Source organism: Tamandua tetradactyla, chromosome 22, assembly GCF_023851605.1.
Source record: "Tamandua tetradactyla isolate mTamTet1 chromosome 22, mTamTet1.pri, whole genome shotgun sequence".
Lineage (NCBI taxonomy): Eukaryota > Metazoa > Chordata > Mammalia > Pilosa > Myrmecophagidae > Tamandua > Tamandua tetradactyla.
In genome coordinates, this window is record NC_135348.1 from 46885908 (window position 1) to 46905449 (window position 19542).

Sequence of the window (19542 nt, forward strand, 5' to 3'; positions counted from 1 at the left end):
CAAAGAGAAATACTTCTCAGGTCGGCACATGCCACACAGTACCAGGGATCCTTACTTTCAGTTCTGAGATTGAATCTGTGACTGCACTGTCAGTATTTGAGAACAAAAGGCCCCACTACCTCCGTTCTTTTCAGTCTTCAGCCGCAAGGTCACGCCTCACTCTCTGTTCAACAAGATCCTCTCAGTGTTCCACAAAATCAATCAATCAATCTGAATTAGGATTAAAGAAATACACTGAAGATAAACGCAAGGGGGATCATTTTTTTTACAAGCATGTTATCCCAGTTACCTTAAAGCATATACTTCAGATTAATTTACAGAGTTGTGACAGAGCCATATGATTTCAGTGAAAATCAACGCCGTAGTCAGACATTAACAAAAGATCAATTTGGAAATACTAAGTCAGGCAAGCATGCAAAATTCAGAGTATATAACAACCCAAGGCCTGGTGGCCAAACAAAAACACTCCTCCGTAGGAGGTGGATTTGAAGATGCTGAGCAGAACTGTATAAAGTAGGAGCAGAGAGGGATGCCTCAGAGATCAGATGAACCTGTTCCCTTATTTTATAAATAAGAAAAGTGAGCAGACATGATTTGGTGAAACTCACACCCAGCTAGTGCTGTTTGCAATTACTACACATAACTAAAATACAGGGTGATAAATACCTAGAACATATTTAATCCCACCTTTTAAATAAAACATTTCACTAAGCCCACTGATTTAAACAGAATGTATCAAGACTGACACAAGGGATAGGAATGAAGTTAATACAGCACAGCAGCATGTTTCACAAATATATTTATGTTTGAAAGATTAAATGGGAAAAGTCATCTCAAAGATGAATGTTAGGCTGTCTGCACCAGCTGGATGGTCTCCTGTTCTCTGCGTCTCAGGTCTTCAGCTCCTCTAACCAGGGCCTCCTGTGTGGGGTGGTAGACCCTCCGCGGTCACTCACCCCTGGGGTCATCGTCCGTGACGCCTTCCTTCTCCCTTCTCTAGCTGTTCCTTGGAGCAGGGGTGAACTCACCCTAGCCTGTTCTTCCCAAGCCATGCTGTTTTAATCCTCTGTACATTATGTAAAATAACCTTCACCTTCAGTTAGATTACATGTTATTGTCATCAGCATATTTGTTATTTTAGTAAAAATCTTCTCTGTTCCGTTTTAAATAGTAACTGTAACCTATTTCCAAAGGTTTTTAATCACTTTATAAAATCATTTCATCAAGTATTATGAAGTTATAAAAGGTGTAAAAAGGAACATTAGAAGTATTTTTTCATGAAATGCCTTACTAATGACATGCATGAATACTTTTGACTTCATATCTTTACAAGATAAATTTTACTATTTTTGGGTGTTTCCTGTATTTTGACTTTTGTGACTTATTTTCTAAGAAAATAAGTTCAGCACTGATAATAATAGTAATGTTATATCACTGATTATTGTGGTACAAAAAATAAGGCTCACTCACTGTGCTCAGAATCTGCTGTTTTTTCTGAATCTCTGAGGTAGTAACTTCAAATTGCAGTGTATAAAAAAACATTCACTAAATGTTTGGTGTGTTTTCTTAGGTGGGAGTGACCTCTCAGAAGACCATGAAGCTGCTTCCTGCCTCAAGACATAGAGCTACACAAAAGGTAGAATTTCTCTGTACTTTGTTTTTTGCCATGCAGTAATGAATACAGCGACCACGCATGTAGTTTGGTGTCGTTTTGATTCTTGTCAGGCTCTGCCAGTTTTATCCACTAATATTTTGCAATATCAGTGCAAAGTTCTACCCAGTGAAAAAGGCAAATAAAGACTTAGTTTTAAATAGAATAAAAAAAAAATAGCAGCGAAATTGCACTGTTCAAAGGGAACCCTAAATAAACCATGAACTATAGTTAATAGTACAATTATAAAAATGTGCTATCATTAATTGTAGCAAATGTTCCACACCATTGCAAAGTGTAATAATAGGGTGGTGTAAGGGAATCCTGTGTTTTATGCATGATTGTCTTGTAAACCCACAACTCCTCTAATAAAAAAAAATTTTTTAAGCCTTAGTTTTATTACAAAACTATTTTTGACCCTCGGGATTTCCTGGAAGGGTCTTAGTGAATGTTAGGGGTCCAGGGACCATAGTTTGACAATCCCTGTAGTAGGTTATTGTTTTACAAATCCTTACTATATTTCATCTCAAAATAAATCTTTGTTTATGCCAAAGTCAATAAATCCCCTGAAAATACATGCATAATTATTTGTGAATGTGCATTATTCTGGGAGAGGGACCATAGTTTTTATCAGATATGATGGAAATTTGTGATCTCCCAGAAAGTTAAGAAAGAACATGCTCTGTGCAATATCGATTATTTGATATTGTTTTATGGGCTAACATATGGCCAATTTTTTAATGTTCCTGTGTGTTTGAAAAGAACATTCATATTCTGATTCTTGAGATAGATTTTTTTGTATATTATGTTAGATATTTTCCATTAAAAAGATTTTTAAAATATTATCAAGTAGTTCAGCTGCAACCTTTTTTGATAATTTGTTTTGAAAAGTACTCTTAGGATATCCTTAGATTCCTGTTAAGAGAAGAAAATAACCTCCCTATAATTTCTGTGTTTTTTTTGTACTCTTCTTTGTCTTTTCTTTTGACTCTTCTGAAAGTCTTCAGAGGATTTGTTTTTGGGGTCAGGGATTTTTTCCTGGGCTTTCTGATCCCTGCTTTTAAAGTAATCATTTCTATATTGACAGTCTTACTTTTCCCATTTACAATTAATAGGGCATAATGGTAGTAATTTTAGATTCTCTTCAATCTGTTACAGGTGGTTATTGGAGATCATGATGGGGTAGTTATGTGTTTTGGCATGAGGAAAGGAGAAGCAGTGGTAAGTATAGCATTTTTAATGGAGAAAAAGGTTTTCTAAAAGAAAATGTGCTACTTATTGAATCCACTTAGGTTAAAAATGTCCTGACACACAGACAGTGGAAAGTCGTGAGGACAGTGTTTAGTTACATGAGTAGCTGGCAGCAGGCAGTGCGGGAGCCATTTGCTGGCTAAATGGAACGCACCTTTGGCAGTCCATGTTGGTGTGTTAGTTTTCTATGCTGTGTAACAAATTACCTCAAACTTAGAAGCTTGAAACCACACACATCTGTTGTCTTACAGTTTCTTGGGTCAGGCGTCGAGCACACATTAGCTGCATCCTCTGTTGAAGGCCTCCTGTAGTGGCAGTGTAGGTGTCATCCAGGCTGCGCTCCCTTCTGGGGCTCAGAGCCCTAGTCCGACTCTCCCAGGGGTGGCAGAACTCATACCTTCCTGTTGTTAGGGCTGGGTGCCCTTGCTTTCTTGCTGTCTGTCAGGCGGGGGCTGCTGAAGTCCCCAAGTTCCTTTCCATGTGGTTCTCTCACAACATGAATAACCTGCTTCTTCAGAGGCAGCAGGACTCTGTCCAGTCTAAGATGGAGTTTTATACCAGCGTAATGTGTAATCGTTTGTGTGGCTATCCCCATCAGCTTTGCCCTCTGTTGTAATGTAATCGAGGAATCTCCCATTATACTCACAGTTCATAGTTGTCAAGTGGTGGGCTTGAGATGTGAACTCAGATGTTCATTGTACCTTACATGGGCATCACAAAAGATGAGTGTGACAATTACCTGAAGTCCTGTGTTTCCACTGTTAACACTGATTCATGTAGCCTTCCAGAAGTTTTATTCTCTCTGTATAAAGTCATTAAGGAGATGGTGGGGTGAGGGGGTGGGGGCGTAAAACTATAGAAGCTGGTGCCAGTATTAAAATGGAAAGTAACCAGGAAGATAGGAATTTTAAGAATGTTGCTTTCAATTAAATACTGAGATATGATAGGTATTGAGTTATAAATTTATATTTTCAGTAAATTTTGTGATTTTTAGATTTTTGCTACTATAATTTATAAAAATTGCAAAGAAACCAGAAGAGATTAGTTTTTATAAGATGATTAAAGTTGTGTAAAAAAAATGTACATTGGACCTAGCTAAAGAATTGACTAATTGGATTTCTCTGTAGGGAGGAATATTATTTAAATTGGTTTCTCACACTCTTATGTGTATAGGTACTGCCCAGGGCATCTTGTCAGAGTACAGGTTCTCATTTGGTAGGTCCTGGCTAGCTAGGCCTGAGATTTTTCCTTTTTAATAAGTTAAATAATGCCAGTGCTGCTGCTTAGTGAATCATACTTTGAATTGCAACTGCTTAGACTTTAGTGATGCCATTGAACTAGGTGCGGGAATAAATATTCCAAAGTTTGAAGATATTTAGCAAAAAAAATAAAAAATAAAAAAAACACTAAAATAGGTTTTTATCTTAAAGGTATTTCCATATAATAGAATTATAATAGTTTGTAAGCTTAAAGTAATAATACTTTTTATGTTAAAGGAAAATGCTTACAATAAGACAATTTGTGTACCTAATTTTTTCCTCACTGATTTTTTCAGGCAGTGTTCAAGACTTTACCAGGGCAGAAGATTGCAAGGCTGGAACTAGGAGGGGTTCTTAACACACCTCAGGAGAAAATTTTTATTGCTGCAGGATCTGAGATTAGAGGCTTCACAAAGAGAGGAAAACAGTTCCTCTCTTTTGAAACAAACCTCACTGAAAGCATTAAAGCTATGTATGTTTATTGTTCTTTTTTATTTTTACATATCCAGTTACAGTATTTTGGATAGATGTGGAACATCTGATTAGGATTATATCGTAATAGACTTTCTGGGAAATAAAATTTATTAAAGATACTTTATTAGTCAGAAATTAAATTTGAACTAGAATCAATGCAAAATTGGTTGCTGAATTGTTGTTTTCATTTTAAGATGTTTATAGCGTTTATACATTCATTTTTGATGACTTGGTTCAATTATTATTCATGCTCAAGGCATAGATAAAAAAGTGAAAGAAACCTCCACATATTTAGGTTCCTATTTCTTGGACACCTCTATAATTCTCACTCTTAGGTATAATCATTTTTTTAAAAGTGTGGCAAAGTTGGTGACTACTAATAGGGTATAATTTCAGGTAAATCAGGTAAGTGAAAAATAACTCCCTTAAAAGCTTGTTGATGTATGAAATTTTGCAATTAAAATTTTAGTTTTTGAATCATGGAGGCTGGATTAAAGTCCATATAATCTATTTCTTAAAACTTCCAATTATGTGAATCCCTGGAGAAATTAAATTGAAAGATTCCTTGCCTCCCCCCCCATACCTACTGAATCAGAATAAATAAATATGTTTAAAAAAAAAGTTCTTCATTTGAATCTTACGCAGCTAAGTTGTACAAGCAGCCAGAATTGAGTTTGGAAAGTACTGATTCAGTCCAAAATTCTGTATAATGCACAGCTGTCCAAATATTTCCTCAGCACCAAGGATGGGTTGTAAAACTTTGGTTTATGAGATTAAATAAGAAATAAACAATGGCAAGTGGAAGTAATTTCAGTGGTTCAGCAGGAATGTAACATGTTTGAAATGCTTTTGTAGGTATTTATGGTCAGTGATAATTGTGAAGTACTAAAATCAGCATTTATTTTAGAATTCAAGCTGTTTTGTATTTATTATTGCCATACCTCTGTCCAGAAGGCGTGTGAGTAGGAGTGTGGGGAGGAGGAACAGTTTCCCAGCTAACGGTTTCTTTAATTAGTTTATTAAATGTTTTTATGGTGATTGGAAGACGTGGATGGAAAGATTTTTCCCCTTGATTTTTAAGTGTTTATTATCTCAATCCCCACAATATAGGGTTGTGCAGGGAAAGAAAGGTTAGCACATGAAAATATTCAATAAGGAACTTACCACTTAAAATATTGACCACATCATCCCCTGCTTGATGCTGCCATCTGCCCCTACTCTTGCCAACCAGAGTGATTGCCAAATTGTACTTCTGCCAATATAATGTGAATATCTTGCAGGTTGATTTCAAAATATAATTGAAAATCTTGAAAGAAATGTAAGACTTCATGAGGTTGATAAAAATGATATTAAGAGAACCATTAGAATTATATGCAGAGTTACAAAAGTGAGGCCGCTTAAACAAGAATTGAAGAGAAAGTCAGTGCGGATCACTATAGAATAAGCTCTTCAGTAAACAATTTTATTATCAAAAAATTTTAAAGATATCTGGGTGTTGAGAATGGATGAAGCCTTCAAATCAAATGTCCCTTTTTATGGTCGTTCAGTGAAAGTCTAGAAGTGAAAGATAGATTATACTAGTATAAAATTTTTGTAAAAAAAATTTCAACTCCCCCAAGTGAAAATTTGATTCAGTCTAAGAATTGGAACATAGTTGTAATTATTGCTTTAATGTTGTTAAATACAATCTGAAATTAACTTACTTTCACTTTTTTTTTCAGGACAAAGCCCTAATCAAACCATTTATCTTTTAGTTTAAAGTAGATTCGTGTCAAATACCCTTTTTCAGCAATGTATTGTGGTAGTAAGAAAGGGTACCTCTGTTTTCCAATTTGCATTTCACTCCACTGTTTACTAGTTGTGCCCAACTAGACAAATTACTCAATATTTTATTATTCACCCTATAAAAAGGGATATTAATTGTCCTTAATTTATAGGGCTGTAAGGATTAAATGAACTACTACATGTAAATCGCCTAAGACAAATTCAAGAAGTTATTTTTGACATATTCGTTGTCTTCAGTTATAGGAAACTAAATTATTGTCTTTGTTCTTATTTTCAGTTTTTCTGACCCCAGTTGTAAGCTGAGGGCTTAAGCTGTCATTTATTCCTTTCAAAATTGCAACGTATTATATTGAAAAGGCTAAAAATTAAGTGGAGAAATGGAAAAAATGTATTATTTGGTTTGTGATAAAATGCTAGTAAGCTTGTTTTAAACATATGAATATCTTAGATTACTATTTTAATGTTCTCAGGCACGTCTCTGGCTCAGATCTCTTTCTCAGTGCAAGTTACATCTATAACCATTATTGTGACTGTAAAGATCAACATTATTACCTTTCTGGGGACAAAATCAATGATGTCACCTGCCTTCCGGTGGAAAGATTACCTCGAATTACACCAGTATTGGCCTGCCAGGATAGAGTGCTCAGAGTTTTACAGGTTATATTATTTTCATCCCCCCCCCCACCCCCCACAGTTTCTGAGTTACTACAGAATGGGGTATTTTCTCTCCAGAGAACCTTTCCCAGCTCTTCTCCTATTGCCTTCTTCCTCTATCACCCTTCCCACCCCTAAATCAAATTAAAGGAGGAAATTGACTTGAGGAGAGGTTGTTAGGATTTAATGAGGGGTAGTTGAGATCAGGGTTATATCATTTGAGATTATCCATCATTCATGACAATTTATGGAAGAAAGTAGGCACTTAGTAAATATTTCTGGATAAATAAATGAGTATTAGAGAAAAGGGAAAAATCACTTTGGTGTCTGGGTTTCCTTTAAAAGCCATGATTGGTTAACACAACTGCTTAAGGTCATTGTTATTGGTGATAATAGAAATTACCACTACCTCTACTTGAAAGTGGCTTTCAATAAATTATACACCCATGTATGCATACACACCCCCCCCACACACACTATAGGACCATTAAATAAAGTTTAAATGGTAGCATATAAGAGGTAGATTAATTGGATGAGTAACTTAGGTCATGATGGTTGCTGCAGTTGTATAAAAGGTTTAGCTATAAATTGCATGTTCCCAAAGACTATGTCAATCTTTGGGATTTCACAGCAAATATGGCCATTTTTTTGGTATCAGCCTTTTTGTGGAATGAAAAAATCCAGTGAATCTATGAGGTGTTTTTCTATGGAGAATCAAAGCAGTACTCAAGGATCGTTCTAGGGTAATAAGTGGTTAGTTTGACTCCTAGCCTAAGCTCTTAAATATCATTTGTTTCAACAGTGCTTTTAACAGAGCTGGCTAGTAATCAATTAGAAATTGTTCTGGCTGAACTCTGGGATTCTCTTTTGTTCTACATGAGCATGCTTTTATATGGTTATGCTTTTATATGGTTAATATAAAAAAATCACTGAGTATTTGTGGGAAGTAAGAAGTTGAAGTCTTTTCCTCTTCTCCGCACACTCCTTCCCAACCCCCATTTGCCTTTGTAGGCAATCCATTGCCCCTTTTCTGTTGACAGTTTGGTGTGTGTTCTTTTGTGCTTATGTAGTTATATGTACAAATCTTTAAATTTTAAAATGATATTTTAAATAAAAGATGAAGCATATGGTTCTTTCATATATACATTTACATTTTAATAATAATATGCTATATATGTAATAATCTTGCAAATTTTTTCATTGAATTATATATCATGGATATTATTTCCATGTCAGTATAAGTACTTCTACCTCAATATTTTCTTTAACTGTTTCACAGATACTGCACACTAAATGGCAAGTATTATTACCAGTAGCAAAATTGAAAAAAAGAGCCTTGCTTGTTTTCTTATCTAAATAGCGGGTCATTCTACCACTAAGAGGGAGAAAGTTTTATTTTTAAACTGTATTGTTTCAGATTTTTATTTTTTCATTTCATTTTTAATTAGAGAAGTTGTAGGTTTGCAGAAAAATTATGCATAAAACACAGAGTTCCCATTACTACCCTGTTATTAACACCTTGCATTAATGTGTTGCATTTATTACAACTGATGAAAGAACGTTTTTATAGTTGTACTATTAACTGTAGTCCATAGCTTATAGCAGGGTTCACTGTTTGCGTTATACTATCCTGTCTTTTTTTTTTTTTACCATGGGCAGGCACCGTGAACCAAACCCAGGTCTCTGGCAAGGCAGGCGAGAATTCTGCCACCGAGCCACCATTGCGCCACCCACTGTCCTATCGTTCTAAAAAATGTTTATTCTAGTAGCATACATACAACCTAAAATTTCCCGTTTTAACTAGTAGTGTAGTGCCACCATCACCACCATCTATTACCAAAGCCTTTCCATGCCCAAATAGAAACATTGTATAATTTAAACATTAACTCCCCAACCCCTACCCCACCCTGTTCTCAGGCGACCTATATTCCAGTTTCTGTTCCCATTAAACATAACTTGCTCTCCTTTAGGGATCGGATGTGATGTATGAAGTTGAAGTTCCTGGCCCACCTACTGTCTTAGCACTTCACAATGGAAATGGCGGTAATCAGTATTTCATTTTTCACAATCAAATAAATGCATTGTTATTTGTCTAGATATTTTAGGTTCTTAATAACTATGTGTTTATTAAAAATAGTAAATGAAAACAGGAAATTTTAGAAAGAAAATGAACTGGAATTGAGACAGTTCTTTTTTGAGAACTTGCCAGTAACTAATGATAATGAATTATTGACCTTTCATTTTTGGTTTCCTCATCTTATTAAGTTTCCCAAATTAAGTTTCTTTTCTTTTTATAATGAAAAGAGTGTTTTTACATGAAAAAATATAGGAAAATATTTTATTTGAAAGAGATGTTACAAGTTTATGGGCTTAATATAATATGTTAATTTTAATTATGACTTAGGTGACTCTGGAGAAGACCTCTTGTTTGGCACATCAGATGGAAAACTTGGACTTGTTCAGATCAGTACATCTAAACCAGTACACAAGTGGGAAATTCGAAATGAGAAAAAGAGGGGAGGTATATTTGATGCAGTTAAGATTCAGAAATCTCGATGATTATTAAATAAAATAGCCTGTATTATGTAATTCATACTTTTTATAATAAACATTATGTAGCAGATGTTTAGCAATTCCCAGAACCATCTCAAATTGATCTATATTTATTTAAAAAATTTATCATATTATTAGTACAATTATTTTTTTAAAATAAGAAATACTAATAGTAGTTTGTGATAGATAGGCTTTTATGGGTTAACATCCTGCTAGATCATCATTCTGTAAAATTGATATTTAATTATCAGGGGTAGGGAATTAATTAGAATCTGGGAGTACTTGGTATGAAGCAATAAGGAAATACAATATGTTAGGGAACATTCCTCTTGTCTAAGGAATATATTTTTCTAAGGGAAAGTTATACCTACTGATGTAGGTGGTGAGATGACTATAGGTATAGGATGTTTATTTATATATTTGTTTATCCCTTCAACAAATACATACTAAGGAGGCAGAGGATAAACAAATAAGATAGCTTCAGAAGTCATCTGTAGAAAATATAAAGCAAAGTATCTGAGAGTGATTGGTGGAAGGGGGAGAGCTACTTTTAGACTAGATGGTCAAGGGACACTTTCTAGAAGAGATGAAATTTGAACTGAGTTCTAAATAATAAGAAAAAGACCAGCAACTTGAAGGTCTGGGGAAAAGACTGTTCCAAGGAGCGAAAAAAATAAGTGCACAGGACTTGAGGCAGAGGTCAGCTTGCCTCGTTTGAGGACAGTATGGAGACCAGAATGGCTAGATGCGTGAGCATGGTACGACACCAAGGGGGGGTGTAGTGTAGGGCCAACTCTTGTAGGTCTTTGTAAACCTTATAAAAGAGTTTGAATTTAAATCTAAGTGCAGTGGGGAAACATTAGAGAATTCTAAGTAGGGGTGTGACATAATCTGATTTACTTAAAATGCTCCATGGAGAATGGATTTTGGCTAAAATAGGTCAAAAGTGGAAACATGTAACTCAGGAAGTTATTGTTAAAATTATTATAATCTAGTGCAGGCTGAATATATTTGTAGCCTGGGCTAGACAGAAATTAGTAGGAAATGGAAAGGAAACAGATTCAATATGTATTTTAGAAGTAGAGTTGATAAGATTTGATATGGGGAGTGAGATGAAGATAGGAATAAAAGATGAAGCCTAGATTTTTGGCCTTGTGCCGCTGGGTGGTGCCACTTACTGAGATGGGAAAAAACTGGGTAAGGATCACCACTGAATGAGTGCTGGTCAAAAAGGGAATGCAGAGTTTTTGTTTGGGGCATGAAAAGTTTGAAATGCCACATAAATGTCTAAAAGAAGGTGCTGAAAACCTTTGGATCTATGAGACTGGTGCTCTAGGGAAAGCCAGAGCTGGAGATATTAATTTAGGAGCCAGGGCCATATAGATTATATTTGAAGTCTTGGAAATAGATGAATGTGGATGGAAAATAGGTGTTTAATTACACTCAGAGATTGTTTTTCCCATTCTTACTTGGTATATCCTTTTTGTTCCCCATTCTTATGTGATTACAGTTGGTATGTACTTTACTGTAATTATTAGTTTTATAAATAACTTACCACTTACATCTTCTTTTGTAAAGGTATTTTGTGTGTTGACAGCTTTGACATTGTGGGTGATGGAGTTAAAGATTTACTTGTTGGGAGAGATGATGGAATGGTGGAAGTATATAGTTTTGATAATGCAAATGAACCTGCTCTACGATTTGATCAGGTAAGTTAAGTTGAAAAGGCTATGCTTTAAAACGGTTTATTAATCATCAAATAGTAATAGAGTTGACTATGATGGCTTAGATTTTATTAAATGAAGACATTAAAATCTTGTGTCTTATTTAAAATATTGCTGCTTTTGATGTTATCAAAATCTATATTGTATCATAGACTACTTTTGCATGTGAATAATAGACTGATGTCTTCAAGCTGAATAATAAATTACTTTTTCCTTATGTTTTAAATATTGTTATTATATATTTCCAAAGTGTTAAATACTTTGCCTTAGTTTCTGTAATGCATGATAACACATTGCAGGGGTCACATTTGCATGTTTCAGTAAATAAGAGAAACTGTGCTGTTATAAATTAATAAGATTCTGCAAATAAACTTCCTGTTAGAATGAAGAGTGATGTTATTTTGGTGTCCTAGCTGCTAAAACAAGTAACGTATTCTGGATTGCCTTAGACGGTGGGAGTTTATTGGCTTACAGTTTTGAAGCTAAAGTCCAAAATCGAGGCATCGATAAGGCAGTGCTTTCCCCCTGGAGACGGTCATGTTGCTGCAGTGACCTTTGACCCTGGCTTGTCTGTCCCGTGGCAGCACACATAATGACGTATTCTTTCTTTTCTGGGTTCTAAAGTTCTTGGGGGCTTTGCTTATGTCATTTTTTTAAAAGCATCCTAATTTATATAAATAAACTTTTTGTCCATTAGATGACCGTGCTCTTAGTTGACTGGTAAACACAAATATGCTAGAATCATTATAGATCTATTTTCCCAAATTTAAAAATACTGAAATTTTCTACCATTCATGCAAGATTTTTGTCTTTCTAATCTCAGTGTCTGCACAAAATAAGCATTCAGTAAATATATTAAACACGGGTCACAGGAAAATAAGTTTTGTGGCACATTTTACATATCTGTGATATTTTTGGTTATTGATAAAGTACTTGATCTTCAATTTATTTTAGACCTTGTCTGAAAGTGTCACATCTATCCAGGGTGGTTGTGTAGGGAAAGATGGCTATGATGAAATCGTGGTATCCACATATTCAGGTAAGTTAAATGGTAACAGGTAATTGCGAGAAAGAATCAGTAATAAAAAGTACCGATTTTATGAATGGCTGTTGATGACTACTCTTTGAAAGGTGCTAATAATAATAATCCATTCTTAACCTACAGCATTCAAGGCTTTTTTTGGGTAAATAAGGGGAGAGAGGACCGGGTAGATTGATTTATAAAATCGTCAGTTTTGAATAATACTAGAGTGCTTAACATGTTTCTAGTATCTTTGAAAATTAAATCAAATTCTTTAGTTTAAAAATTTAGTGTATGTTTTGTACTGTGTGTATTTCTTATAAAAACTTCCTGTTGAGTAGGTAATTTTTTACATTTCCACAGTAGTCATGTGAGAATTTAAATTTTCATGAGAATACTTTTTCAAAGGTAATTCTAACTCAGCAGCTACTTTTGAATTTGTTAAAATGTGTTGGTTTATTCTATACTTGAAACTAAAACTGAAAGTCAAAGCAAAAGTCTTCCCTAATCATAGTATTATAGTATGTAAGGAAAAAAAAAATTTTTCACAGAATGCTTAAGTAATTTCTTTATGGTTTGAATATTTCTCAGCTTGCTTTTTGTTTGGTTTTTGTTTGGTTTTTGAAGAGTGAATAATTCTTTGGGATAAGTGAAGTTGATGGAGGTAGGCAAAGGGGCATGTATATTGGGATTTCAGCTACACAATGTGTAATATAGCCATTGATAACACTTGTAACATTAAATTGTGCATGTTTATAATTCATTTCGACAGGTTGGGTTACAGGTATGACAACAGAACCTGTTCATAAAGAAAGTGGGCCAGGAGAAGAACTAAAAATTAATCAGGAGATGCAGAATAAAATTGCTTCTTTACGGTAACTTTGTTTTTTTTTTCTTTTTTAATGCGATTTTATTGAGCTTTAGTCATACATAATACAGTTCATCTGAAGTATACAGCCACAGTGACTCCCAGTATCATCACAGTTATGCCTCATCACCATGATCAATTTTAGAACATTTTCGTTATTCCAGAAAGGGAAATAAAAAATAAAACCTAAGACATCCCATACTTCTTATCCCCCCCGTTATTGACCCCTAGCATTGGTGTGGTACAGTTGTCGTTGTTTATGAGCGAATATTAAGATATCACTGTTGACTGTGTTCCATAGTTAGCCATAGATACATTTTTCCCATGTGCTCCTCTGTTATTGACTTCTTGTAATAATGGTCATGAGAGAACTTTTTATATTTCACAAAAGAACTTTTTATATTTATACAATTAATCACAGTTATCGTCCACTGTGGGATTCACTTTGTTATATGTTCCCATGTTTTAACCTCCAGTTTTCCTTCTGGTGACATACATAACTCTGAACTTCCCCTTTCCACCACATTCACCCACTGTTAATTATATATATATATTTTTTTTTTATTAATCAAAAAAAAAGAAAAGAAATTAACACAACATTTAGAAATCATTCCATTCTACACATGCACTCAGTAATTCTTAGTATCATCACATAGATGTATGATCATCATTTCTTAGTACATTTGCATCGATTTAGGAAAAGAACTAGCAAAACAGCAGAAAAAGATATAGAATGTTAATATAGAGAAGAGAATTAAAATAATAATACTAATAAAATATATATATATATATAAAGGAAAAAAAACAAAAACAAAAGATACAAAGAAACAAACAAAAAACCATATTTCAGGTGCAGCTTCATTCAGTGTTCCAACATAGTTACATTACACTTAGGTATTATTGTGCTGTCCATTTTTGAGTTTTTGTATCTAGTCCTGTTGCACAGTCTGTATCCCTTCAGCTCCAATTACCCATTATCTTACCCTGTTTCTAACTCCTGCTGGTCTCTGTTACCAGTGATATATTCCAAGCTGATTCTCGAATGTCGGTTCACATCAGTGGGACCATACAGTATTTGTCCTTTAATTTTTGGCTAGACTCACTCAGCATAATGTTCTCTAGGTCCATCCATGTTATTACATGCTTCATAAGTTTAGTCTGTCTTAAAGCTGCATAATATTCCATTGTAGGTATACGCCACAGTTTGTTTAGCCACTCGTCTGTTGATGGACATTTTGGCTGTTTCCATCTCTTTGCAATTGTAGATAATGCTGCTATAAACACTGGTGTGCAAATGTCCATCTGTGTCTTTGCCCTTAAGTCCTTTGAGTAGACACCTAGCAATGGTATTGCTGGGTTGTAATCCATTCTGCCAGTCTATGTCTTTTGATTGGGAAATTCAGTCCATTAACTTTTAGTGTTATTACTGTTTGGATAATATTTTCCTCTACCATTTTGGCTTTTGTATTATATATATCATATCTGATTTTCCTTCTTTCTACACTTTACTCCATACCTCTCTCTTCTGTCTTTTCGTATCTGACTCTAGTGCTCCCTTTAGTATTTCTTGCAGAGCTGGTCTCTTGGTCACAAATTCTCTCAGTGACTTTTTGTCTGAGAATGTTTTAATTTCTCCTTCATTTTTGAAGGACAATTTTGCTGGATATAGAAGTCTTGGTTGGCAGTTTTTCTCTTTTAGTAATTTAAATATATCATCCCACTGTCTTCTAGCTTCCATGGTTTCTGCTGAGAAATCTACACATAGTCTTATTGGGTTTCCCTTGTATGTGACAGATTGTTTTTCTCTTGCTGCTTTCAAGATCCTCTCTTTCTCTTTGACCTCTGACATTCTAACTAGTAAGTGTCTTGGAGAACACCTATTTGGGTCTATTCTCTTTGGGGTGCGCTGCACTTCTTGGATCTGTAAATTTAGGTCTTTCATAAAAGTTGGGAAATTTTCAGTGATAATTTCTTCCATTAGTTTTTCTCCTCCTTTTCCCTTCTCTTCTCCTTCTGGGACACCCACAACACGTATATTTGTGCGCTTCATATTGTCATTCAGTTCCCTGATCCCCTGCTCAAGTTTTTCCATTCTTTCCCCTATAGTTTCTGTTTCTTTTTGGAATTCAGATGTTCCATCCTCCAGTTCACTAATCGTAGCTTCTGTCTCTTTAGATCTACCATTGTAGGTATCCATTGTTTTTTCCATCTTTTCTTCTTTGTCCTTCACTCCCATAAGTTCTGTGATTTGTTTTTTCAGATTTTCTATTTCTTCTTTTTGTTCAGCCCATGTCTTCTTCATGTCCTCCCTCAATTTATTGATTTGGTTTTTGAAGAGTTTTTCCATTTCTGTTTGTATATTCAGCATTAGTTGTCTCAGCTCCTGTATCTCATTTGAATTATTGGTTTGTTCCTTTGACTGGGCCATATCTTCAATTTTCCGAGCGTGATCCGTTATTTTCTGCTGGTGTCTGGGCATTTGATCAGATTTCCCTGGGTGTGGGACCCAGCTGGTTGAAAGGTTTTTCTGTGAAATCTCTGGGCTCTGTTTTTCTTTTCCTGCCCAGTAGGTGGCGCTAGTGGCGCTCGTCTGTCTGTGGGGCCCACCAGTAAAAGATGCTGTGGCTCCTTTAACTTGCCAATCCAAATCTCGCAGTCGGCCCGGGAAACCGCACGTGGAGGGGGGGTCGCTGGCCACCGCAGCTTGGGGGAGTACCGGTCCAAATTGCCCAGCTGGCCCGAGATGCCACGCGGCAGGAGGGCCCCGCTATCCAACATTCCCAGTCGGACCGGGAAGCCACGTGTGTGGAAGGCACCCCGGTTGCCAGCCGCCCCGGCCTGGGGAAGCGCGCACCCCTCGGGTAACTCACCGCAGCGGATTCTCCCTGCCCATTCAGCCATTCCAGAATGGGGTACGCTGTCTTTTTGGTCTCTGTCGTGGCTCCGGGAGCTGTTTCATATTGTTTCTGTTTCTTTAGTTGCTTTTCTGGAGGAGGAACTAAGACCCGCGCGTCTTACTAAGCCGCCATCCACTGTTAATTATATTTACAGTGACATACTACCATCACTTCTATCCATTTCCAAATGTTTAAGTTTGACCTAGCGAAAAATTCTGCACATATTATGCAACCGCTCCCCCTTGTCTAGCCTCATTCTATGTCTTGGTAAACTGTATTCTCAATTTTATGTCTATGAGTTTATATATTGTGTTCATATTAGTGAGATCATACAATATTTGTCCTTTTGTGTCTGACTTACTTCACATTAATATAATGTCCTCAGGGTTAATCCATGTAGCTGTGTGCTTTAGAACTTCCTTTTTACTGCTGAATAGTATTCCATCATATGTACACATTTTATTTATCCATTCATCTGTTGATGGATCCTTGGGTTGTTCCATCTTTTGGCAATTGTGAGTAGCAGGATTGCCAGGTTGTAAGGCAACTCTGAACTTAGCTTCCTGAGCAAACATGAGTTTTTTGTTTGCTTTTTTTCCCTCTGTTTCATGAAATGTGTGGTTATTTTTGTTTATTTTTGTTTTTTATTGAAAGGAATGGTAAAATGAATTTGTCAGTTTAAGAAAGCTAACAGTAAGGTTAATATTTTGGAGTGAGAAATATACATTTTGTATACTTTATTCTATACTGACTTTTTCTTAGATCAAGGATTGTATTTTTTCATTTGTTTAGCCAAAGATAATTACAATGTTTCTTTGTCATTTTTTTATAGACACAGGCAAGAAACCAACAAAGTGGCTCTGTTCCTCATTAATTCTAGTGTTCACTGTTTCTTTGGAGCCATCTAAATCTGTAACTTTGGCTTATAAATTTTGTTACTAGAACTGAGTAATGTTGACTCTCTTTGACATAGGGATTGCTTGCATGGTCTGCCCAATCTGACAGATCCTGTGAAAAGAGACCCCAGTTTCATGTAAAGTTTATCATACAGTGAAGAAGTGGGAGATGTTGAAACTTGTAATAGCTGCTTTCCCTACTTTGACCCTTCCTAATCTCTTGTGAGTGGTGGAGTTGGGGAGTGTTGAAGGCTATGGAAGCTTTCAAGGCACCAGGATGCTACAAGTGCTAGTACGAAAGCCATCAGCAGAGCCAGTTGTAATGTTCAGACACCAAGGACACCAGTTCATACAAGGATATACGAAGTTATGCCACAAGGGACCAAGAAAAGCTAGTTACTATCGCACATCTTCAATACATTTCCTTTTATTTATAGCTAATTTACCCCCTCCTGATTCCACTGAAATGTTAGATCCACAGAAACTTAGGTTTCTTTTTTTAATTAGTTCCTGGAATGCTGCTAAGTATATAAGAGACACACAATAAATATTTCTTGAATAAGTGAATCTTATCCTTTGTTAATTGTACAGATTTCTTCTCAACTCCTACCCAGATATTTTTACCAAAGTGGGGCTGGCTAATCCACATATTTTACCCCAATTACTATTTACTTCATTTATGCATGGCTTTGCCCATTGAAGGAATAATGTAACCAGAGCTACCGTAAGCAATGCCTTTATAGATCAGTCTCAGCAGAATCTTCTCTGAGCTCTGTCACGCTCATCTCATCTTGTGGGCTCCGTCATGTATCCTCTATATTTTGTGCATCTCCTGTAATGTCTTCCTGAAAGGTATACGTTTACTGGCGTACATTTTGTTTCTTCTTATTAAATTGCCCCAGTGCAATTAGTCTCCCTTAGGATTAATTCTGTTTATGATTGTAGCCAGATTCATGTCTTCAAGTTGATTATTTGCAACCTGCCTTTGTATTTACAGCTCTTCATTAATATTATTGATTTGGGATTGAGTAGATAGTTTCATTTTTATAATGGGGTAAATACTGTGTCATTTGGTAAGTCAAAGAAGCAAGCATTTAATTCCTATTGATGTTATAGTTCTAGATCACCAATAAAAATCCATTTTTGCAGAAGAAATGCTTCAAGTTTGTAAACATTATGAAGACTGTGAATGTTCGTACTTATAGGTGACAGTGTTGTATATATTTTCTTCCAGGGGTGAGTTGGAACATCTGCAGTATAAAGTACTGCAGGAAAGAGAGAAATATCAACAGTCTTCTCAATCAAGCAAAGCAAAATCAGCAGTACCTTCATTTAGTGTAAATGACAAATTTACATTAAATAAAGATGATGCCAGCTACAGCCTTATTTTAGAGGTGCAGACAGCAATAGATAATGTCTTAATACAGGTAAACAAAATGTCTTATTTCTTAGGTAAAGAACTTAAAACTAGTTGATTTTATATATATTTTTTATGTCCTGTATATTTAATCATTTATTTTATGACTGGATTTATTTTGCAAACTACTCATATGCAATAATGATTATTGAGCACTTTGTTTTAGACAGTAGTTTAAAATGTTATGTCTTAATCTTCCATTAGATTAGCAATTTGTTCATAGATTATTTAAATTACATCTTTACTTTTTATCTACCTGAATTTATTACAAAACAAAAGAGAGATGAACTTAAGTTTCAGTAAGAGTCAGAAAAGAGAAACCAGCAAGGATTTTATTCTTTGGCTACCCTCCGGGAGAATCTTAACAGACATGTGACTTAGCACTACAATGTTTAATGCTTTTATTAGACATTTAAAAAAAAAATCCCAAATACTAAAATGGTAGTTTATGTTACAGCTTGCTCATTAATCAGTAGTTTCAAGGTGGGTTAATAGACAAAGTAGGTAAGCCTAAAGGGTGAGGTTTAGGGACTGTAATGCATAACTCCATTCATCAAAGTATTTGTATCTTTTTTTCCTTAAATTTGGAAAATATTCAGAGAATAGAAAAGGATGATAGTAGGGTGAAAGGAAAAAAAGCAAAGGACAGAAAAGGAAGGAGACAAGTTTAAACAAGTTTAAACAAGGGGTTGGATTATTATTATTTAAACTAAAGGCAGAGTTCTCTGAAGTAAGTTGGGTGAGTGATGCTGCGTGAGGCACACTCAGAGTGCCGTGCAGAAAGGACGTAGCGCAGCAGTCTTGTCCCCGCAGCCTCCTCGCCAGAGGAGACCAAGAGTGATCTCCTTTCTGTCTCACAGATGAAATTAACATTGAGAAAAATGAACTGATATTATCAGAATGACCATGTACAGTTTGTGGTGATATTTTTAGCACTGACAATAACAGGAGGGTTATTATTTTATCTGGGCAATGAAAGGTGATACTCTGTGATTTCTGATCATCCACATTAAAAAAATATAGATGACTGCAAAATATTATTTATTCTTTATTATATTTATATTCTGTAGGTACAAACTATCAAATATAAAT

The 19542-nt window shown here is 35.3% G+C and overlaps 1 protein-coding gene across 2 annotated transcripts in view; it reads left to right on the plus strand.

The window, feature by feature from the left end:
- BBS7 (Bardet-Biedl syndrome 7) overlaps positions 1 to 19542 on the plus strand; it is a 55314-nt gene that overhangs the window by 13920 nt on the left and 21852 nt on the right. For both annotated transcript variants that reach the window (XM_077140158.1, XM_077140159.1), the window contains exons 2-11: positions 1571 to 1636; positions 2810 to 2872; positions 4458 to 4633; positions 6891 to 7077; positions 9045 to 9117; positions 9479 to 9595; positions 11206 to 11336; positions 12306 to 12390; positions 13145 to 13247; positions 18268 to 18460. In XM_077140158.1, coding sequence (XP_076996273.1) covers positions 1571 to 1636; positions 2810 to 2872; positions 4458 to 4633; positions 6891 to 7077; positions 9045 to 9117; positions 9479 to 9595; positions 11206 to 11336; positions 12306 to 12390; positions 13145 to 13247; positions 18268 to 18460 — 1194 coding nt within the window. The remainder of the gene's footprint in view (positions 1 to 1570; positions 1637 to 2809; positions 2873 to 4457; positions 4634 to 6890; positions 7078 to 9044; positions 9118 to 9478; positions 9596 to 11205; positions 11337 to 12305; positions 12391 to 13144; positions 13248 to 18267; positions 18461 to 19542) is intronic.